The sequence below is a fragment of the Mustela putorius genome, unplaced genomic scaffold (assembly GCF_011764305.1).
Source record: "Mustela putorius furo isolate JIRA1106 unplaced genomic scaffold, ASM1176430v1.1 tig00003869_pilon_pilon_pilon, whole genome shotgun sequence".
NCBI classification, from domain to species: Eukaryota; Metazoa; Chordata; class Mammalia; order Carnivora; family Mustelidae; genus Mustela; species Mustela putorius.
The window spans coordinates 15,966,174-15,990,416 of NW_025422021.1; the positions used below are offsets into that span (position 1 = coordinate 15,966,174).

The 24,243-nt window shown below is 34.4% G+C and overlaps 1 protein-coding gene across 4 annotated transcripts in view; it reads left to right on the top strand.

Moving 5' to 3' along the window:
• Nucleotides 1-24,243, top strand: part of SCN3A (sodium voltage-gated channel alpha subunit 3) — a 108,633-nt gene that overhangs the window by 22,718 nt on the left and 61,672 nt on the right. For 3 of the 4 annotated variants that reach the window (XM_004743977.3, XM_004743979.3, XM_004743981.3), the window contains exons 3-9: nucleotides 6,445-6,758; nucleotides 12,122-12,240; nucleotides 15,801-15,890; nucleotides 20,237-20,365; nucleotides 21,028-21,119; nucleotides 21,953-22,225; nucleotides 22,435-22,498. In XM_004743977.3, the coding sequence (XP_004744034.1) occupies nucleotides 6,495-6,758; nucleotides 12,122-12,240; nucleotides 15,801-15,890; nucleotides 20,237-20,365; nucleotides 21,028-21,119; nucleotides 21,953-22,225; nucleotides 22,435-22,498 (1,031 nt within the window). In that variant the 5' untranslated portion in view covers nucleotides 6,445-6,494. Of the gene's footprint in view, nucleotides 1-6,444; nucleotides 6,759-12,121; nucleotides 12,241-15,800; nucleotides 15,891-20,236; nucleotides 20,366-20,848; nucleotides 20,941-21,027; nucleotides 21,120-21,952; nucleotides 22,226-22,434; nucleotides 22,499-24,243 lie in introns of all 4 variants that reach the window. The other variant, XM_004743978.3, reaches the window with a different exon arrangement.

Consider the following 24,243-nt stretch of genomic DNA (forward strand, 5'->3'; position numbering starts at 1 on the left):
TCTTTCCAGTCTTTTCCTAGACAGTGTTGTGCATATTCTTATTTTCAGTTTCAACCAGTGACTCTTTAATCAACATTTTCCCAGCCCAGACAGCTTTCCGATTCTCAGACCCATATTTTAATTACATACCCAGCTGTCTCACAGATATCTCAAACTAAATGAATTCCAAACAGAATTTATTATCATGCCCTACAACCCTCTCTACTTCTCTGTTGGGTTAATAACAACTTGTGGCTTAAACCATTCTGGGATTGAGCTTGACCTCATATGTCTTCATCAAGCCACATATCAAAACATCATAAAATCTCGTTGATTTTCTAATTTTGCACTGAATACAGTCCTTCGCTATGGTTTGTTTTCTAATTTATTGATGGCCTACTCTCTTCCAGGCACTGTGCTCACCTTCCAAGAGGGTTTTCTCATTTAATGTCACATTAACTCTATGAAGTATGTGCTATCATTGCTATCATTGTTCTTATTATGCAGACAGAGAAACTGAAGATTATGAAGGATTTAAAAAAAAAAAAAAAACAACCTTCTCAAGGTCACTCTGCTAGAGAGTAGCAGAGCCAGGGCTTGAATACAGTTCTGATTGCCAGGTCTCGGCCCTTAAATAGTACAGCTACAGTCACATTTCCTTGCCCTCTCCTTTAGACTCCTGTTGTCCATCTGTTTCCTTCTAGGGAAGTTCTCAAAGGGTGGTTTGTGGACAACTGGGGGTTCCTAAGTCCCTTTCAGGGGGACAGTAAGGTCAAAACTATTTTCCTAATACTAATGCTAAGAAGACCTTTGCCTTTCTCACTGATGGCACAAAAGTCATGGAGTGAAACAGTTCATGCCTTAGTAGGAAGCAAGGGAGTGGCATCACTCTGTAGGATGAATCCTTGTTTTCTTCACCACCACACACTTTCAGTAAGAAAAAAGTGCCAGTTCACATAAGAATATCTTTGATGAAGCAGTAAATAGTATTCATTATATTAAATCTTGACCTAAGGAACATGTTTTTAATGTTCTGTATGATGAAACTGGAAAAATACATGAAGCATTTCTGCTGTGCACTACAGTACCATGGCTGTCTCAAGGAAAAGCACCTGTGTGATTGTGTGCGTCAGGAGGTGAAAAAGCCACTTTTTCTTTTGTTCATGGAACTCCATTTTCACTTGAAAGAAGAACTGACAAACTATGGAAAAGCCTTTAACTTCAGGAAAAGCAAATGACAGCATTTGTTATCAATGTTAAAATTGGAGCTTTCAAGTGGAAATTGGAATTTTGGAAAACTTCTACCTGCCGCTGGGAACTAGACAGCCTCCCAATATATTATGACTGTTCTCATGAGATCAATGGTGATATTAACAAATGTGATCTTTGAATGTTAATGAAATTTGTCAAAGTTGGGGAAATCTGCAAAATACTGTGCCAATAGTTTCCAAATGATCCATGCACAAAGGCACAAAATCCATCCAAGAGGCAAAATCAGTACAAGTTCCTGATACAGATTCCATACTGAAACTAATACAAAAATTACCATTTGTAGAGCTTTGGTGTGTATCAAAGAATATTCACAAGTGCCTGAAAAGACAAGTAAAATACTCCTTCCTTTTTCAGTTACATATATATTTTAGGAGGATTTTCTTCATGTACTTCAATCAAAACAACGTATCTCAACAGATTGAACTTGGAACCCGATAAGAGACTCTGGCTGTATTCCATTATGCCAGACAGTAAAGAGATTTGCCCAAATCTAAAATAAATTCCTTCTTCTCACACCATTTTTTAAAATTTGTGATAATATAGTTATTTTTATTAAAAATCCATTTTATATGTAGACATACAAGGGCTTATTATTACATTAATAAAAGTTATAAAATCTCCTAATTTTTAATATGGTAAATATGAATAGATAAGTTGCCTATAAATAAAAGCTCTTTGACATTGTAATTTTAAGAGTATAAAAGGGTCCTGAAACCAAAATGTTTGAAAACCATCCTCTCGGATCAGCCCACCTGTTTACCCTTCATTACTGCCACTGTTTCTTCTACTCTTCAAGTTAATTCCATCACTCCTATCCATGGCTTATGAAGTGTGCTCTATGAGACCTTTGGTGATTATATCCTGCCAGTATTTCAGTCCTTGCTCTTACCAATCCCTTTTGAGCAGGTTGGTCTCTACCCATAATGAACTTCTTTTTTTAAAAATTTTTTAAAATTAATATATAATGTATTATTATCCCTAGGGGTACAGGTCTGTAAATTGCCAGGTTCCATTATGAACTTCTTAGTTCTTCCCAGGCCCTCCCTGCTTTTTCCCATGCATATACTGTCTCCTAGTCTAACATGTTTCTACTGATATGTCTTTGTCCCAACCTTGTCCGAACCACTACTGCCACATTAGTTGGTCAAATCCCAACCAGTCTAATAAAATTTCCTCAGGGAAATACCCTGAATTTACCCTTCCTGTCCTTACCTTGCTCCCATTTATGGAACTCAGACAATAACCAGCAGTATATAATTGTATTATAATTATTTGTGTCCACATCTCTCACCCTGGACTGTCAGCTCCTTAAAAGCAGGGACCATGGGTGTTAATCCGAACATAGTATTGATACACAGTAGTTCCTCAATAAATATTGCTCAAATAAATGATCTTTATCCTTCCAGGTCTAAAATTCTATGGTCCATCCTATAATAGGATTTTTTGAACTCTAGTATTCTTGTTGATTAAGAGAGGGATGCATTTCCTTTAGTCATCCACATTCACTGACACACTTTGGTTTTTAATCAAAGAGATCACCTCCTTAGTCTTTTTTTATCTTTTTTGTCCTTGTAAGGAGAGTTCTGGAGAAAATCTGGCATATTCAATTTGATGTATTTTAATAAATTATAATGCATATATATTCATTAATAATATATATCTCACACCAAGGCATCAGTAGGAATTAATTTTTTAAAAGTCTGCTCTAATAGGAATATAAAATTATGTAAGAGGTCTATATAATGGGCTTGCAAAGAATAAGAGGAAAAGGGAAAAAATTAAAATAGAACTGCCATGGAACTATGAGATGTTTCTAAAAAGCAAAGCTGCAGAAGAAGCCATGAGAAGCTCCCCTCACTGTGATTTTTAATATCTCAACCTATCCAAATATTGGGCAAACCTTAGTTCACCTTAAAGGAAAAGCCAAGAGTCTGGAACTGGCCTACCTTCTCAGGATTTAGAGACAATAGTGTGGCAGTTTCAAAGAGACTTCTTTACCTCTTTTTGACTAAGACTCAAATTCTTTGTTCTAATCCTTGATAAGTGAATAGGAAGGTAAAAAATTATTTCTGTTTAAATATGTTTTTACAATTTTTTGATAACTTGCTCCATGTCATCTCAAAGAAATCAAAGTAATCTATACAGATTATTAAAATATCTCATTAGATATTTTTAACCTAATTTCATTTTAAAAGTTAGGAATTAGGAAAATCCAGTTAAATGAGTATGATTGGTTATTTCTTTACGGCAAAGTGTTGCCACATATAGGTAAGGTATTTCTATAACACTGAGGTTGAGGGAAGTTAAATGTCATAAGCAAACTGTTAGTTACAGGCTCAATATGAACCCAGAACTCAAATTCTGATTGCTACACGTTTTTCATTCCATTGTTAATAAAGAAACAAAAATTAGTTTAACTAAATGCTCAAATACAAAAGTAACCTTTTTTTCCCTCCCATAAGAAAGCAACCATGTTTCATAGAAATGTCTTAAGATAGCTTTGTCATGCTGTTGCATTTTTTTCTCACCATAGCACATACCCTCCCTAATGTCCATCACCCAGCCACCATATCCCTTCCACTCCCCTCCAATCCAGCAACCCTCAGTTTGTTTCCTGAGATTTCATTTTCATTTAGCACTTGGTAAGACCCAAATCCATTCAGTTGATGAAAGGTGATGAGAAATAGGTGGATTACACATTTCTGGGTATTTAAGGCTTGCAGTTAATGTGCAAACTCCTTCCACATTCAAAAGTATAAATGCGATGATCCCATACAGCCTAGTGCTGGGTTATGTGAACATCAAAATGGACATAAAATGGCTAAAAATTTTAATTCTAGTTTGTGCCATCTACCATGAATTTGGAAGGTACAAATTAAATAGCTGAATTAGAAGGTTTGAGAATACTTTTTCTATTTTAATATAAAATGAACTAATTTATTTTGTGCCTTCTAAATTCATTTGATAGGGTACAAAACAAAACAAAACAGCCCCATCCCACCATAAATCAGAAGTTCATTTTCAGAGCTAGTGGCAAAAATGACATGGCTTTTTGACAGCTGATATTTTATAACTTACTTGGAATATACTTGGATATTTATAACTTACTTGGAATATACTTTCAGCAATATACTAACAGCAATGTCATATTATAAATACTAATTCAATGAAAAGACACAACTATTAAAAATACTTTAGTCATTGGAATAGACCAGGCAACTAGTAATTCAGATATAAACTCAAAAAACTTACATAATAATCTATAATCACTTTTAGTCTATATCATTTTTCTTACATTGCTGTAAGATCTAGAGTTCCTCATTCTTTGTAAGCTTAGTATATCCATGAAATAAACAGCTAAGATTAAAAGGCCATTTAGGGATAAACTACTATGGAGACCAGAATAAGTGTGGGAGCAGAGATGAGGTGGGTGGTTGGGATAGGGAAAATGTCACAGATGACTTTGATGATTACCCTGATGTCATGGTTGTAGACTGTTCTATAAGGGATTGATGTACTAACTGTATTTTGTTGTTACTGTTTCTTTTTCCTATCTTAATTTTTTAAATGTGATTTTTGGCACAATGCAAAATAAAATAACTGTTAACTTAGATTTCCAAATACAAGAAAAATACAATAATCCAGCTTGGATTTCTGGCATTTTTGACAGTTCTGTCACATTTCTAGCAGATTTTTTTTTTTTTCCTTTCTTGGAGAATTAAGCAGGTGTCAGCCTTCTTTCCTTTCTAATCCCAGACAGTTGCTTGGCATGGGTGAATATGACCCTGTACTCTGTACTTCCTAGCCCACTCCAGGAGCTCATTGGTCAGCTGTGGTTCCACCAAATAAGGGCCTTACTTAAAAAGGAGAGTGGCTTGAATTGTGAGAATGCCTGAAATCACAACAGAGGAAATAGCTGAAGGAACAAAATATAATTAGATTATGATAGATGACACCAACACAGTGCTTACTAATCCCAAAACTATTCTAGACACTTAATGTAAATTAATTCATTTATTCCTTATGATAACCTGGGAGGTCAGTTCTCATAGCATCCCCATTTTATAAATGGAGACTGAAGCACTGAGGGGTTACATTCTGCAAAGTCATACAGCTCATCAATGACAGAGCCAGGGTTAAGAACGGAGGCAGTCTAGCTCCATAGTCCATGCTTCCAACCACTACACCAAATGGAAGATTCAAAAAGAATATGAAAAGTGTCTTGGAGTAGTTGAGTAACAGCAGACTGGAAAAGGAAATACATTCTGCATTGCCTCAGAAGATGCTTCAGAAGGATCCAAGGTGAGAAGCTGAAAGGAAATCATTTTGGGGGTACTTGGGTGGCTCAGTCAGCTAAGCATCTGTCTTTGGCTCAGGTCATCATCTCAGGGTCCTGGGATGGAGCCTCATGTCAGGCTCTCTACTCAGCAGGGAGTCTCCTTCTCCCTCTCCCTTTGCTCCTTCCTCTTGTTCATGCTTTCTCTCTCTCTCTCTTTCAAATAAATAAAATCTTTGAAAAAAAGAAGAAGAAGAAAGAAAAGAAAATAGTTTTAACTTTTCCGTCGCTGCTGACGGTCAGGCTTTGTTTGGATAACCAGTGGTCAGTGATGATGATGGTGACAACCAGAACAGCGGTTGGATTAGGCAAAACTTCTTTTCTTATTCTGAGATTTTAGGAGTCAGGCATATACCAGTGTATTTCTTTATTTGGAGAGCTAGTAAGATGTGATAAAAGGAGTGGGGGTGGGGAATGATGGGTCCTTAAGTAATTTCACTGATAAGCATTACTGACATTACTCTTTTTACCAAAGTATACTATAATATGTTTTGGTTCAAAGGTCTCAGACCAGACTTTGATAGACTTATAAAACTAGTTTATTGAACATTAGACTGGATAATGATGCTTCCAGGTTAAAAGTTGTTGTGCAGCACTAAGATGTTTATACTTTTAAAAAGTCACCAGAAGAATCCCCAAAGGAACATTGTAACATGTTTATACTAAGCACTGAGAAAGAAAAGAAGTCTATGCATTAAAGAAGAGAAGTTTTTTTCCCACCAAAAATAAATATTCATTTATTAATATACTACCAAAGAATTTACTAGAAGAAACATTAAATGTCATCTTGGCTGATTTTCTTACTCCCTCTCACTCACTTGCTTTCCTATCTCTCGTGCATTTTTTTTCCTTGGTAGGCAATTCTTATGCAAGAAGCTAAACGTAATTAAATGTGCAGGATGAAAAGATGGCACAGGCACTGCTGGTACCCCCGGGGCCTGAAAGCTTCCGCCTTTTTACTAGAGAATCTCTTGCTGCTATTGAAAAACGTGCTGCAGAAGAGAAAACCAAAAAGCCCAAGAGAGAACAAGACAATGATGATGAGAACAAACCAAAGCCAAATAGTGACTTGGAAGCTGGGAAGAACCTTCCATTTATTTACGGAGACATTCCTCCAGAGATGGTGTCAGAGCCCTTGGAGGACCTGGACCCGTACTATATCAATAAGAAAGTGAGTGTTGATTTTATACTTTCAAAAGTTAAGTTATATTTCCAAATTTAAGTCTTTAATTAAACACTAATGTTAATATACTTTTCTCTGGCTCATATACATATTGCATCGTACGTTTTCTACTGTTAAAGACTTTGTACTTTTTATTTCCACTTACTTTTAAGCACAGTAGCCAAAGTCAAGATTTGGCTACAGTGAAGAGCTATGATAGATAAACGAATACTTTCTATAATTTCACAGTAACTGAAATAGTCAAAATTAAAATTGACACTTACAAAGCAAAATATCTGTTATCACTGACATATGTCAGCACATGGTAGACAACAGAAGAGCCATGTAAAAGAAGAGTTATGGGCATATGTACTTCTTATTTTTTAGTTCTTAATTGTCTTGAAGTTTGCTCACAAGAGATTTGTATTCTAGAGGGTAATAATCTTACTTAGCATCCTCCTGTAAGAAGATAATACATTGACAAGCACAGTCACACCTACTTATTGTTAAAACATCACTCAGCAAAAAAAATGTCAAGAACAAAACACAAAAACCCCTCAAGTTTTCTCTATCTACATATGATTTGAATCAAGTCATGACTATGCCTTCCTAATGCTATAATAATAATATAATTCTGTCAGAATTAACTAGTTTTTGAAGTTAAACCAGCTGTGCAGAGTTTTATAGCAAATATTTTTTTCTTAATGGATGATAGATACTGCATCATCTAATTGGGTATTTTGGCATTTTATAACACACAATTTATATTTCACATTCATAAGCATAAAAACAGGTCTATATAGAAACTAGAGATAAATAAATATCACCATGAATTGATGGTTCGCAGTTTAAAGAAGTTACTGAATGCCTTCATTAATCAGAGCCAGTCCTTTTAGAAAGAATAGCTAAGGAAATTGCATTCTCTAAGCAGTATGTGATTTAACCTTATAAGACCAGTGATGGGTAAAGAACCTGACAGTTAACCATCCAAAGGTGGAACTAGCCCTCAAGGAGGGCTTCTCAAACTCACATGTGTATACACATCATCTAAGGATCTTGTTAAGATACAGATTCAGATTCCAGAGGTCTGTGGGGCCAGAGATCCTGCATCTCTAACAAGTCCTTGAGTGAGACTCCTTCTGCTATAATACACGGGCCACACTTGGAGGAGCAAGCTCTAAAATGCTTTCTAAAAGTCATAAAATCAATTTAAATAGTTAAACAGGCCCTTTCTTTTTCCTTTGAAACTAGTATCATGAAAGTGGCATTTAATACTGATTCACACATTTTTGAAAGTCATTTGTTCCAGTACTCTACTATAGAAGTGATAAGGAAAAAAAAATTTGAAATTTAGTTACAGTTACTGTTATACATGATGATGACAGTGAGACCTCCCCCCCAGAAACTAGAATAAAATTCTCCTTAAAATTACTGATTCAAAGTAAATATTTGCAAAGATGTCTTTAAGAGACAGGGGTATGCTCACTCTGACATTCTTAGAAGTATTAGTCTACGGACGGCCATACCACCCTGAACGCGCCCAATCTCGTCTGATCTCGGAAGCTAAGCAGGGTCGGGCCTGGTTAGTACTTGGATGGGAGAAGTATTAGCTACTAAAAGAAAGGAAGTATCCTTAGGAAAGGAAATTGGTAAGATTAAGGGGTGGGGAGAATAACAGAGACAAACACTGGCATTTTCCAAAGGAAACAGGTCTTTAGAGTAGCCCTGAAAGCATTTTCCTCCCCAAATCAAGGCTATTTCATTGTAGACGAGCTATACCGGGCTACCTAACAGAGGTGTCATTAAACATTGTGCAGCATTTGATTAAGTCGGCTTATTTGGACTCCACCCTCTGCAGAGAACCTTTTTATTATAGTTTGTCTTCCCACAGATCTGCTTGAAAGGAAAGAAAATGCTGGTTATGACACTGCAATTATTTCAGTCCACGTGACAGTAATACATCTCATTGTAAATAAATAGATTGGCATTCTGATTTTGTATGTGAGGCTTTCAGGCTTGGTTACTGTGAGTCCGCTGCTAAGAAACAGAATTGTTCTGTGTATGTTAACGAAGTCAGTTTTTATGGCCTTCCTGTCTGAGAACCAGACTTGGACCTTGATTTATTCCTAGTGGCCATGGTCCATCTTGTGAGACATCTAGACTATTCACTTTTTACTGTTGGCGCACTGCCTTTCTTTATGAAGAATCTACAAAAATGAAGACTGAGGTACTATTGAAGAAAAAGGTAGTTTGTGATTGTTCGGATTGAAGGAGCTAACGTAAGAAGCTAACGGAGAAGTTCTGGAATTAAAAACATGGTATGAAGTTTGTGTTAATTATTTGAATAACGCAGGTAAAAGGCACTTCAAAACTGTAAAGCATTATATAACAATTTGCTGCCATTAATTATGATATATTTTACATACCTAATTTAATCAGATAATCAGATGAGCCACCTCACAATGCATTTCAATGGTGTTTAAATTGACCAGGTAACAACTGAAGAATAGTGACGCTGATAATCATAAGAAGCTAACGTTTGTTGTGCTCCTACTTTGTTGGGCATTGTTTCATCACGTTAAGTGTCATAGTTCATTTAATATTCCAAGAACCAGTCAAGCAGTACTATATTAGCCTCATTTTACACACGGGAGGTCAAGCCCAGAGTGGTTAAGTAACTTGCCCAAGTCACACTCCATAAGTGGTGAATTCAGGGATTGAAGCCAGGCAGTCAGAACTCTTAAGCACTAAGCAAAACTATATATGGCATTTTTTAATAAAATGAAAGAAAACATTAAAAAATTGGTTGTATGCTTTTTTGAACTCTCTATTTCATAATGTCCTATTCAGAGATATAAAGCTTACTCTTGCCTCAAGTAGTAAACATTTTAGTGAATCTGTCAGATGTATATTCATCTGGGAAAAAGCAAGCAGCATTCCAGAGTGAACAGCAACTAGTCTGTCATACTGACACTATAACATTCATCACCTTAGTACTAATATGTAATAATTTTTTCAAGTCGCATCATTATTTATCATCACTTGAGGACCAGATTTTGGACTTGACACTATTTATCCCTCCTCCAATTATCTGTCACTCTCTCCAGTAATTTTCAGTTTATGCACATCTCTCAATAACCTCAGAGTCCCAAATTTCAAGTGTCTTCCTTGTAATTATTTCACTATACAGGATATTAGTATTTTATTCCTCATTTCTCAGAACTCAAGGTTTTGTGTTAGGTGGTGTTCAAAATAAACTTTAAATTGTGTTCTTAAGGCCTGCTCTGTTCCAGAACCTGCAAATTCAATGAAGATGCCCTTGACATGTCATTTTTAATCCCATTAGTTCCATGAAGGCTAAGGCTAATCTTTCGGGAGAGCAGAGGATTTCGTGTTTAAAGGGACATTTCACTCCTGTCACTCTGTTTTTGGAGATTTTTCAAAATAAATTCCTCTCCTAACGTTACAAGTGGTAACTGCTTTTTCAGGGAAACTGCCTCACAAAAGAATGAGTAAATGCACTTTTAATTATTGTGAAGTTTACATCATTGAATGCCTAAATGTATCTAGATTGTTTGTAATATTAAATGATCTAATCCTGTGAATTCAAGAAAGTCCTTTAATGCATTTGTGCTTTGAGGGCAGTATTCCCAATATCCAAAATCCCTTATGGGTGATCTCAATGCTAGTAAAAAAAGTTTACTTGCCCTCCTCATAGAATTTTTCAAATTTATAGATTGCTATTCATGGAAAACGATTGGTTAGGTAATGTTTGGCTCATGTTTGGCTCCATGGTCTTGAATACAAAAGGGTAATGTATGAAGAAATTTTCTCTGTCCTTTATGCTCAAAATATAAGTATTTCTGTCTACCTATTCAAACACTGCCATGTTGTCAGTGAACATGATTGTATGGGATACAAACCTTAGTTTAAGAGTAAAAACATATTATTAAGCAAATGGATGTACTGATGTCTTAAAGGTAAATGGCATCTTAAAGGTAAGCCTGCACTTAATTAAAACAAGTGTTTATTTACAAACCACACTATTAAGTACTGTGGGGAAAAAATGGAGAAAAAGTAGATTAAGGCTTTTATGCTCAATAGGTTCTAACAACTTCTAACCTAGTCCTCAGTGGAATGAACCCTACATGTAAATTGCTACTTGACTGTAATTAAAAGCAACATGCCAACATGTGCAAATTTATATACTAAGACTTACTGATAAAGGGAAACAATTAGAAGTGATCAGAAGGCAGTGATTTATCTGGAAAGACATGATAGAGGAGGTGATTTTGATAACTGAGGACATTTTTGAAAGTAGGTCTTTCCAAACCTGGCTGCAGGTTTGGAAAATTACCAGAGGAAATTTTAAAAATAATACCCATGTCTATGCCCATCCTCCAGAAATTGACTCAATTGGTTTTGTATGGGACCCAAATATTGGCAAATTTAAAATCACCTCAAGAGAATCAAATATAGAGAGAGGACTAAGAACTTTGATTAAATAGTTGGTAGGACCTCATTGTCAGGCCTGTTATGGACCTGAAAAGGGGGGAGTTTATATTAGATGACCTCTCAGGTACCTCCATCCTCTAGGATTTTAGGATACATTTTCAGAATCAGAGGGCAAAGCTGACAGGTTGTGAGTTAAATTGACAGGTGGACAGTCAATTTGTTGGAGCAGAGACGGCTTAGTGGGAAATACTAAAAGTTGATCCTGGAGAGATGTGGTGGGAATCACTGAGTAACATGGCTTAAATGCTAAATTGATGGTTACAGGTTTCAGGTCATAGAATTTTAGCTACAGAATGCCCTTTGAAATGATGTGAAGGCTAATTCTCAATGCAGCTTTCCCTTCTTAGTATTACCAGCAGATCTACAGAATCAGCAAAACCAGGTTATTCAGTCTGTTTGAACATTTTAAAGTAGGACAACTACCATAGGGAAAATAGAGAGGATTCATAAACTTTAGAGTTCAAAGATTTGAAATAATTAAAATAAAAAAGATTATTTTTGTAGCAATATGTACAGAATAATCTGAAAAAGTCACCAAAACTGGAGACAGATGGTAAGCTTTAAATAAAATTGGAGTCTGTAAAGTTACAATTTGATAAAAAAAAATTTTGTGTAGGATCATCAGTTTGTATCAGAAACTTGGAACTCTAGAGACAAATTAGGTAATAGTAAATCATATGTTTACTATGTTAAGTCAGGCAAGAAACATCTAACATGTTTATAGTTACAATAAACCAATTTGTTTAAACAAACAAGATTGAACAAACAAATCAGGTAAAAAGTTCTTCATCTGCTTAAGCTCTTCAAGTAAGCCACATGTCTAATCTAGTAATTATTTTTCATATTTTCTTTTTCAGACTTTTATAGTATTGAATAAAGGGAAGGCAATTTTCCGATTCAGTGCCACCTCTGCCTTGTATATTTTAACTCCGCTAAACCCTGTTAGGAAAATTGCTATTAAGATTTTGGTACATTCATATCCTTTTCATGTGACTGAATGCTGGTACTTGATTTTATAGAAAATGTCATTCTTTTATACATATTTTTATATTTATATTTTACATATATTGTGTTATATATTATATATAATTTCTTTAATATTAATTGTGACATTGTTATTTAATCTGTTCTCACTAATTTTTCTGCCACTTATTAAAAGATTAGTATAGAATGACTATTATGATCCTAGAAGTAAAAATGAACTATGTTAGTGAATGTGTAAATGAAACATACTGTGTAGAAGGAAAAGCAGCAAATCTACTTCACACTTTTATTATCCTCCAGACCACACATAATTATTGCTAAAGAAACATAGTCTATTGTGGTTAGTATTATTATCCATAGTACCAAATATTCTTACTTTTATGCCTTAATTGGTTCTGTATCTTCAGCACCTGGATCTGTCCATCCTTCCTTTACTAAATATTTATTAAACTATATATGTGCCTAAATATCTAATATATATTTAAAAATCACTGAACTTAAGACTACTTACAATGATAGTCAAAACCCATCAAACAAGGACAGAATAGGTGTGGATTTCAACAAATTCTCCAATAGGTAATGATAAAAGAGAAAGGTATTCAGAGGCTGTGTTTAAGAATGGACATTTTTTATTTTTTTAAAGTTTTTATTTAAATTCCTGTTAGTTTAACATACAGTGTAATATTAGTATCAAGTGTACCATTTAGTGATTCAACTCTTCCATACAATACCCAGTGCTCATCACTAGTGCACTCCTTAATCCCCATCATCTATTTAACCCACTCCCCACTCACCTCCCCTCTGGTAACCATCAGTTTGTTCTCTGTAGATAAGAGTCTATTTCTTGGTTTGCTTCTTTTTCCTCCTATGATCATTGGTTTTGTTTCTTAAATTCCACATATGAGTGAAATCATATGGTATTTGTTCTTCTCTGATTGACTTGATTCAATTAGCATTATATCCTCTAGCTCCATCCATGTCGTTGCAAATAGCAAGATTTCAATCTTTTTTATGGCTGAGTAATATTCGCGTGCGTGCGTGTGTGTGTGTGTGTGTGTGTGTACACACACCACATCTTTATTCATTCCTCGGTTGATGGACATTTGGGCTTTTTCCATAATTTGACTATTGTAGATAATGCTGTTATAAACACTGGGGTGCATGCATCTCTTTGAATTAGTATTTTTGTATTCTTTGGACAAGTGCCTAGTAGTACAATTGCTGGATTGTAGGGTAGTTCTATTTTTAACTTTTTGAGGATCCTCCATATTGTCTTTCAGAGCAGCTGTATGTTTGCATTCCTACCAACAGTATAAAAGCGTTCCTCTTTCTCTACATCCTTGCCAACATCATTTGTTTCTTGTGAGATGTTATCATTTTTTTCTTTTTCAAATTTTTATTTAAATTCTAGTTAATTAACATATAGTGTAATACTGGTTTCAGGGGAATTTAGTGATTCATCACTTACACGAAGCTCCAATGCTCAACACAAACGCCCTCCTTAAAACCCATCATCCATCTAGCCCATTCCCCACACACCTCCCCTCCATCAATCCTATAGTTAAGAGTCTCTTATGGTTTTTTTCCCTCTTTTCCCTCCCTCTCCTATGCTCATCTCTTTTGTTTCTTAAGTTCCACATATGAGTGGAATCATATGGTATTTGCCTTTCTCTGACTGACTTATTTCGGTTAACACAATACACTCTAGTTCCATCCACGTCATTGCAAATGGCAAGATTTTTTTCTTTTTGATGGCTAATATTCCATTGTGTGTGTGTGTGTGTATACATACCACATCTTCTTTATCCACTCATCAGCTGATAGACATTTAGGCTTTTTCCATAATTTGGTTATTGTTGAGAATGCTGTTATAAACATCAGGGTGTGTGTGCCCCTTTGAATCAGTATTTTTTTTTTAATCCTTTGGGTAAATACCCAGTAGTGCAATTACTGGGTCATAGGGTAGTTAGTTCTATTTGTAACTTTCTGAGGAACCTCCATACTATTTTCCAGAGTGGCTGCACCAGTTTGCATTCTCATCAAGAGTATAAGAGGGTCCCCTTTTCCTACATCCTCATCAACAACTGTTGTTTCCTGTGTTGTTAATTTTAGCCATTCTGACAGGTGGGAGGTGATATCTCATTATAGTTTTGATTTGTATTCCCTTGATGATGAGTGATGCCAAACATCTTTTCATGTGTCTGTTGGCTGCCTGTATGTCTTCTTTGGAAAAAGTCTATTCATATTTTCTGCCCATTTTTAATTACATTATTTGCTTTTTGGGTGTTGAGTTTTATAAGTTCTTTATATATTTTAGATACTAATTCTTTATCAGATATGTCATTTGCGAATAATCTCCCATTCTGTAGGCTGCCTTTTAGTTTTGTTGACTATTTCCTTTGCTGTGCAGAAGTTTTTTATTTTGATGAAGTCCCAATAGTTTATTATTGCTTTTGTTTCCCTTGCTTCAGAAGACATATCTAGTAAGAAGTTGCTATGGCTGGTGTCAAGGAGACTACTGCCTGTGTTCTCCTCTAGGTTTTAATGGTTTCCTGTCTCACATTTAGGTATTTAATCAAGAATGGGAATTTTATACAGATAGATTAAAAATAGCCTTATTTTAAAAAAAAACTTACTAAAAGAGAGACAAAAGACTGGTTAACCTAGAGATAGGGAAAATAGGACCAAACTTTTTCATTTGAATTCTTTTCATTCTATGGTTTGATTATTAGCAAGCACTTATATTTTTAAATTAAAGATTTACCCTCCCCCCAAATAACCATAATCTTCCTTAGAGTGAGGTCTGAGTGAGATCCTAATAGAAATTAATTACAGCTAATTCTCAGGAAGTTTTCAAAACAGCACTCATCTATTTAGGAACGGTGTGGACTAGATACAGAAGGATATCTAGATGGTCCATTAAGTTCTCCCACAGTCTAAAGTGAAAATAAAAAGTTAGAAAACAATATTAACTTATCAGCAAAAAAATTCTCTCTTCCTTTACTCTTAATAAAAACACTGAAAGAATGAGTCACATCACAATAAGATTATTAAAAGTACCTGATTACAGTATAATTCTCAATGTAATCCTTGAATATACTGGGGTATTCTTTCTCAGGTTTTTATATTGCATTCATTAATGTTTTATCAGTCAGTGGTGATTTTAAATTATATCTGAAGTTGTACTTCAGATATAATAACATACTTTTTACACTTTCATTTTACCCTTATATTGTGAACTTACTAAAGAATGGTCATTTCTCCTTGCAGTGCTATTTCATATAACTGATTGGAATGCAAAATTCCCATTGCTTAAAACAGAGATCTCTTTCCATTAAATTCAGTTCTGTGAAGTTTTACATTTCATGTAAAATGAAAAAGAGTAGACCAAGGATGTATGACAGGCTTTGAAGTTTCTTATTACTTTTGCCATTGTTTTAAAACAAGTAAGACATATTTCACAGGTAACTTTGACAATTTTTTTTTTTGTATTGGGTTGTTTGTAAATGGTCTTGATAATATACTAGCATTTATTCCTTAACTATGATCCACTTTATTCAGCATGCTTATCATGTGCACTATTTTGACCAACTGTGTATTTATGACCTTGAGTAACCCTCCAGACTGGACGAAGAATGTAGAGTAAGTAGGAATGACTTCTTCGAATGAGAAATGCACACTCAAATTACCTAGCATTTGTCTTATGGTTATGGTTTGACTTAAGTTTTACACGTTTCTGGAGTCAGGCTAAAAATTTCTAATAAACAGTTATTTCCATAACATGAAAGAACATAAGGGAAGTTCTTTGGGGGAGCTTCTCTTCTATGAGGTAAGTATTCTTTCCAAAAAATGCATGATAGTATCTGTTTAAGGAAGGTTGTAAAAAGTAAATATACTAGCTGGTAAACTAAACCAATCATTTAGCATAAAAGTTAAAATTCAATAATAGGTATGCATTTTAGATTTTTTTTTTTTAAATGACCATTTTGGGCACCTGAGTGGCTTAGTGGGTTAAGCACCCAGCTCTTGATTTCAGCCCAAGTCATGATCTCAAGGAGCCTATGCAGAGCCCCATATCAAGCTCTGCACTCAGCAGGAAGTCTGCTTGTGGATTCTCTCTCTCTCAAATAAATAAATATTTAAAAGAAACAACAACAATGCCATTTGAGTAATATGATGAATAAAATTATTTTATTCTGGTATATTACTATTATTGTTATATTCTCATAAAACAGATTTAGGTGTTTAGCATAATTTATTATAGTAGGTATTTTGGTTATATGTTATATCATTATAGTTGGGAAAATACATTTAGGTGTTTAAGTAACTTAGATATTTAGTTATACTTAGATATGTAGTTTATTCAGACACAGCATGTGTGCTAAAACACGATAGATGTGTTCCATAAAAGAAATAAAACATCTCTACAAAATCATAGCTCAAAAAATAATAGGGCTAACAAAACAAACTGAGGGTTGCTGGGGGGAGGGAGGTTGGGAGAAGCGGGTGGGATTATGGACATTGGGGAGGGTATGTGCTTTGGTGAGTGCTGTGAAGTGTGTAAACCTGGCGATTCACAGACCTGTACCCCTGGGGATAAAAATATATGTTTATAAAAAATAAAAAATTTTAAAAAAAAGAATAAAAAAATTAATAGGGCTTAAGGGGAAAACATGATTAAGAGCAGATCACTCAAAACTTAGGAAACTTTGTAATTAAAACGCTAATCAAAAACCATAACAATCCCAATAAAAATACCGCCAAGTTAAAGCTCTATAGACATTTGTACTTAAAATCACAGCCAGAAACTCCTTTGCAGACTCACAACCAGGTTGTGGCCTTTCTGCCTTAAGATGAAGATCTGGGGACATTTCTATCATGTCATCAAACTAAAATATTTGATGTATTATTTTAATACAAAGGAAAAGTTCTAGGCACAATATTTCTTGGGCATTAAACTAGCCCCTGCTTCCACTAAAGAAGGCTCTTATATGTCAACTTTCTGCATTAGTACTTAGGTCTCCCTTTAATGCTAAAGATGTTTTATTTAAATGTAAGGATAAAAATGCCACTAATTGATTCAAAACATCAATGTGCTGAGAAAATTTTTGCATTAACTAACATAATTTCTGCATTATAACAGCATTATTTCCTAAGTTTTCTTTCACATGTGAGATTATTCATGACAGAGAAACATATTATTTAGTGAAACAGAAGGTGTTTAGGTTATGTAGATTATTATGTAGATTATTTATGTACTGTATAATACAATGATAACATTTGGTGAAAAAGGTTTTTAGTATGTTCTTTTTATTGTTATATTTTTTAAAAGTAATATCTAATAAGAAATAAGTTATTACAACAAATATTGCCACTTTTATATACTTCTATTGGGGATTTAATGCACTAATCTAAGCCATCATTTGTCAGTTTAACACATTAAAAAAAATTTTTTTAATAGTAGCTTGGAAATGTTCCTTAGAAATAATTTTAGTAGAGAATCCAGTTCTTGTGCTGAGGTAAGCAATTTAACAGAATTCTTTGTTATCATTTATAATTTGTGGATTAACAAATGGACATACCTATATAAAACCAATCTGTATGTACTCTTCCTAGAAGAAATTAATGAAACATTTAAACGGTACCAGTCACATTTATTTGTATAACATTATTAAAAGATAGGTAAAGAGGACATTTGAATATTATTACTTGAATATGCTCATCTCTCTCTTTCCTTTCTTGGGGGAGGCAAAAGGGAGGGGTTAAGGGAAGGGGAGAGAATCTTAAGCAGGCTCCACATCCAGCACAAAGCCTTAATCTCATGGTCTCATGAGCAGAAATCAAGAGTTGGGTGATTAATCGACTGAGTCAATCATGTCCTTCAGCAGGTTTCTCTTTTTAAGGTCATTTTTAGAGATAACTATATCCATTATGAAAATGGTCTTGTGCGTACAAAAGGTTTTGACTTCATTTGGTGGGAAAACTTTGTATAATTATCAGGATCATTTATCACTTGACAGCAAAGTAGCAGGAAAACAACCAAAATTAGTAGTTATAGCCTGTAAGCCAAACCAAATAAACAAGAGTGCAAAGAAAAAGAAACCAGTTATGACATGAAAACAAGGTCACTGATAGCATAAACAGTTTGGTACACAGAATAGGCTGAGGACCATATGGTATAGTGAGGGTCATGTTATGAAAGGCAGGCACAGATCTACAGACATCATAATTACAGGGGAAAAAAAACTGGGTGACATGGACAGAATCAACAGTATGATCAGAAGCCTAGTGAGGCAGAGGTAAGAAAGATCAAGGTCCCCTCAATTCTCACTTACTTGTTCTATCTAGTTTGCTAATAGGCACTTCTGAACACCTGTTCTGAGCAAAGCTCTGTCTCACATGTTAAGCTCCAGGACACTCTTCCTTGGATAGGTATCAACAAAAACAGGGATAGGGGTAGGGACTTTAATATTAGATAACTTAGAATTGCCTAAGCATAGACCATAGGGCATTAACCATTAATATGATAAATAAAACATACATTGAGCTGTCTCTTATGGCTTTTCACAAGATAGCTCTCTCCGAAAGGCAATGTCATGGTGATTATGTGTAAGGTGCAAAGGTCCAAACTAAAACACAAGTAAATATAAGCATGGCATTGTAAATTATATCTTTTTCTAAAGAGGTCAGCTACTTCATAATAAGTAAAAATAGCAATTAAATTTATTTCTCAAAAGATCAACTGACTTATTTTAAAAAGGAGGAGGGGTGTTCTTAGGAAAACTTGATGTGAAGATTTCTACATAGATTTTCCTCTTATTTCTTTGTACCCTCATTTGAGAGAAATTTCTGCAGAAAACAATGCAGAAATAACTCTCCACACTTTGTTCACATATAAAATACTAGTAGGTGGGAAATACAATTAATTTTAATAAGAGTAAATCAAATCTTTGTGGCTGGGGTGAAATAATCTGAAGAATAATCTTAAATAGCACTTTTTAAAAGAACACAATGTTGAAAAACAAGTACTCTTTCTCAACTGTTTTTGGAAGAAATAGAGAATATTATCAACACTCGAAGGAGAGAGGGCTAAAAATGCACTATATATCAAACAGTAAATGGAAAAGCTTTTCACCATTTTGGAGGCTTAAATTTGAATGTGAGCATGTTTAAATGATTTGGCTCAATTGTATAGAAATGGTAGCTGATGCAGGTAAGAATCAGAAATTTGCTTTTGCTCTGAGCTTTGGTAATTTGTAAATGCACATATATAAAATACTAATAAATTATAATTTTCCTTGTATAGATATATATAAGAGAAGCAGTTTAAAACTGTATGCCTGACTCTTAAAGATAAAAAGGGGAAGCATATTTTCTAGGTTAGATATGTGAAATATGCCTAAAACTAATTCTAATCATTAATAAATTTGAATGGAGTATTTTATTATAAATAAATAAATCCAAGAAGCTTTTACCTATAGAGCTGTATTGTCTAATGAGGGAGACTCTAGCCACATGTGAAACCTGAAATTTGGTTAGTCTTAGTTGTTGAAATAATATTTTAGCTACGTTGGTTTAAATAAAATGTAATATGAAAATTAAATTCAACTGTTTTTCCTTACTTTTTTGTTTGGTTACTGAAAATTTGAAGACTACATATTTAGTTGGTATTATATCTTAATCAAACAGTGTTGCTCTAGAGGGCCAAGCTTGATGATTATCCATAAAACATATGAAATTATTCTAAAGCCTAAATAGTTAAACAAGACAAGATTCTTTGGGGAAGATAACCCTTTATCCTTTACCCTTTAACCCTTTACTCAGGCTTACAAAATTAATTAAACTAGTCAAGTCTCTGTAAATGGAAATAGGAAATAAGATTTTAGCAAATAAAATAAAACACAAGAGGATACATGTGCCATATTTGAAACCATGTGTATTAACAGCTCAAATGAAACTGTTAATTTTTATTTGGATGCTCTTCCTAGGTACACATTCACTGGAATCTACACCTTTGAGTCACTTATAAAAATCTTGGCAAGAGGGTTTTGCTTAGAAGATTTTACATTCCTTCGTGATCCATGGAACTGGCTGGATTTCAGTGTCATTGTGATGGCGTGAGTATTTTTGAAAAGTTGTTAAGCTCAAAGGAATGAAAATGGTTGTAGCACAAACCAAGTGGTTGTGACATATTTTAAATGCAGAGTTTGTTTATTAGCCAAATTAACTATATACCTCATATATTTTGATAATACACATTACAATACATACAGTAAGGTAAATCTATCCGGTAAAGGAGAAATAAACAATTACTGTCATGCCATATAGTCTTCCATTTCATCAAGATGAAGTATTCATTGAGCATGATACCTCAACTATACTTTGATTTCTTACAAACTTGTTCATATTAGTGAAAATTTCATTGAAATAAGGCAACAAAATTTTATTCCTTAAAAGCAGCTTTCAGCATATGGCACCCTGAGGTCTGTAGCAAGTCCGTTTGTTAAACTCAAGGGGCTCTATACACCAAGCCCAAATTTCATTCTTTATTTAGTATAAACTTTGCAAAAACTATCAGTAACTCTGATTTAATTCTACAGGTATGTAACAGAATTTGTAAGCCTAGGCAATGTTTCAGCCCTTCGAACTTTCAGAGTCTTGAGAGCTCTGAAAACTATTTCTGTAATTCCAGGTAAGAAACTGGTATAAGAAGATAGGCTCCTTGTATCTCCAACTTTTCTTGTGTATTATTGTGTTGTGTGTGAACTCCCTATTACAGATACGTGACAGAGTTTGTGGACCTGGGCAATGTCTCAGCACTGAGAACATTCAGAGTTCTCCGAGCACTGAAAACAATTTCAGTCATTCCAGGTGAGAGCTAGGTTAAACACTGGGGCTGACTTTAAATCCACTGTAATAATATTTAGGTTGAAATCACACTTAGATCATTAGACTTGTTTGTTATTCTTGTTTGTCAACTTCAAGAATGCCAAATGATGTTTCAAAGCTGTTCAGTTCCTAAAATTTTAGAAATTACACGCTTATTTGTAAAGTCAGCCTTTGAGTTTAACAGAGAATTGCATGAGTTGTCTATAAAAATACTAGTTTTGTGCACATGTGTGCACTCTCTCTCTCATGCTTTCTCTCTCTTTTTGCATTTATGATGTCAAGTTTTCTCTTCTACGATATGGAAAAAGCTTTGCTACCAGGCCTTTACTAACTTAGTTGGGTTTTACCATTCACTGCAGATCTATACTGAAAATAGATCTCCTTTTATAAAGGAGAAAAGATTATTCTTGAACAGCATGGCTTAGGATATTTAATACTTTAAAATTCTTTTCTCCTCTGAATTATTGCTACTGGAGGCTGGTGTAAAGAATGGGTTGGAGGGAGATGCCTCAAGAAACACAATCTGAAATGAAAAATAACTGCAAGTTCTTTAGATGTTCATGACAACACATTAAACCACACACAAAAAAGCTTCCCGCCTAGATATTTACACTTCCATTTTAAATCTCCAGAAAGCATACTATTCATAAATAAAATCTGCTTTTCATCCATCTCCTAAACCATCTGGCTATCCATAAAGCTTTCGTGTCTAAATAGCCAAGCAACCATTTACAGGAAAAGATAATGTGTGTGACTAAAAAGACATTGCAGATTATGACACTCTTCTTTGGATGACCTACTTTTTCTCTCCTCAGGTTTAAAGACCATTGTAGGGGCCCTAATCCAGTCCGTGAAGAAGCTTTCTGACGTCATGATCTTGACTGTGTTCTGTCTGAGCGTGTTTGCTCTAATTGGTCTGCAGCTGTTCATGGGCAACCTGAGGAATAAATGTTTGCAATGGCCCCCAAGCGATTCTGCTTTTGAAACCAACACCACATCCTACTTTAATGGCACAATGGATTCCAATGGGATATTTGTTAATATAACAATGAGTACATTTAACTGGAAGGATTATATTGAAGATGACAGTAAGAAATATTGCTACATTGTTAACCTTAGTGTTGCTGAATGAATTTTCAACTATAAATAGCTAAGGCTGTGGGCTTGAAACCATCTTTGTTAATATACTTCATTTTGTCATCCACTTTGGAAATAACTGAGATACTCAAACTCTCATTTATTCCTAATGTCAGTAGGACAGATATGAAATGAAATAGTTTATTCTTTATATTAATAGGTCACTTTTATGTTTTGGATGGACAAAAGGACCCTCTACTCTGTGGAAATGGCTCAGATGCAGGGTAAGAAACACAATTTTTTAAAAAAATGTGGAACACTTTGAGAAAAATCAGATGGGAAAAATACAAGGGTATTCTTACATATGTGTAATAGTGATGCTACCTACTTAGGAAGTACCTTCTCTGTGTTAGAGGGCTGCTCTCAGTTCTAAACTTGTGGTCATTAAAATCACCCCTCTGGATGAGGACATTTTCTCCAGAATTCCATAGTTAAGATGTACCTGATTTTTACCCTAAAGTGTGAAGACACATAGTCTGTCTTTTTTGTAAACCCATTAGAGCTGTTTAATAAATACAGGGAACATTTTGATTGATGTGGGTATGTTCTGATATGATAAGTTTTGCTGTGGCTGGAAAAAATCCAGAATATAACATGATCTTCAGCAGTTGGGAAACTGTTTTTGAGAGAGTTAGGTATTCTTGAAATAGCATGAAAACCCTGTGTGCAAAAAAGCCAAGGGACAGATATATGTCAAAGGCACATGTAGGTCTGAATCTGCATGCCTAATAGTTCTTTTTGGTCACATTCTACAGTAAGAGACACTTTAGTATCTTAGTCATCCTGCTGGTCACTCATGATTAACATATTTTCCCAAGAGTATTATAAATTGATTTTAGGTCAGGGTGTAATTTTTTTAGAAGCCAAGGACAGCAATAGTTTTTGACTCTTAAACCACAGAATTTACACAGAAGAATTTTGAGTCATCCTAGAAAATGGGAAACTCATATAGCCATAAAGATCCAGGAGTATTATTGAAAATGTATATCAGTCTTGGAGATGGTGTTTGGGGGCGGGATTGTTTTCCTGATATTTTCCCTAACCTTTGTTAGGAGAATGTAGTGAATAAGAGCAAGAATTCTAGAGTTCATATATATCTGGATTCAATCCCTAACTCCACCATTTACAAACTCTGACTTCAGAAAAGTGTGTTCTAAGCTCTCTTTATCTGAGTTTATTTCCAAAACGTCGAGAGTAATATTATCTCTTAGGGTTGTTCTGGTGATTAATTACTTATTACACATAAGCACTTGGTTTAGCACTTGGTCCACCATAAGTGTGTACTGCATTTTAGGTATTATTTTTTATTATTAATAGTTAATCTAAAAGCCTGACAAATTTTTGGATAAGGCTGGAAGATGCATACTTTATCATTATTAAACTATAAAAATCACTTCTATTTATTGAGTACTTAGTATGGGTTAGGTGATGTACATGATAAAATTAATAGCCACTCTTATTAAATATCAAATAAAATTCTAAATAAATATACCCAATTTGAAGAATTCTTACAAGTATACAATAATCAAGACAGTATGGTACTGGGGAAGGAGAAGATAAATAGATCAATGGAAGAGAACAGACACCCCATCCCAAGAAAAGTAGACCTACACAAATGTAATCAACTAATTTTTGACAGACAAAAATTCAATTCAGTGGAGATAGGAAAGTTTTTGAACAAATCATGCTGGAGCAATTGGAAATCCATATGTAAAGAAATGAACCTAGATACAGATCTCACACCTTACACAAGAACTAACTCAAAATCAACCATAGATCTAAATGTAAAATTCAAAACCATAAAACTTCTTTAAGAAAGTATAGAGTAAAATCTACATGACTTAGATTTGGTGATAAGTTTTAAACCCCAATACCCAATTCAGGAAAGAAAAAACTGGTAGGCTGAACTTAAGTAAAGTTAAAAACTTCTGCTCTGCAGAGACACTCTAAAGAGAATGAAAAAAAAAAA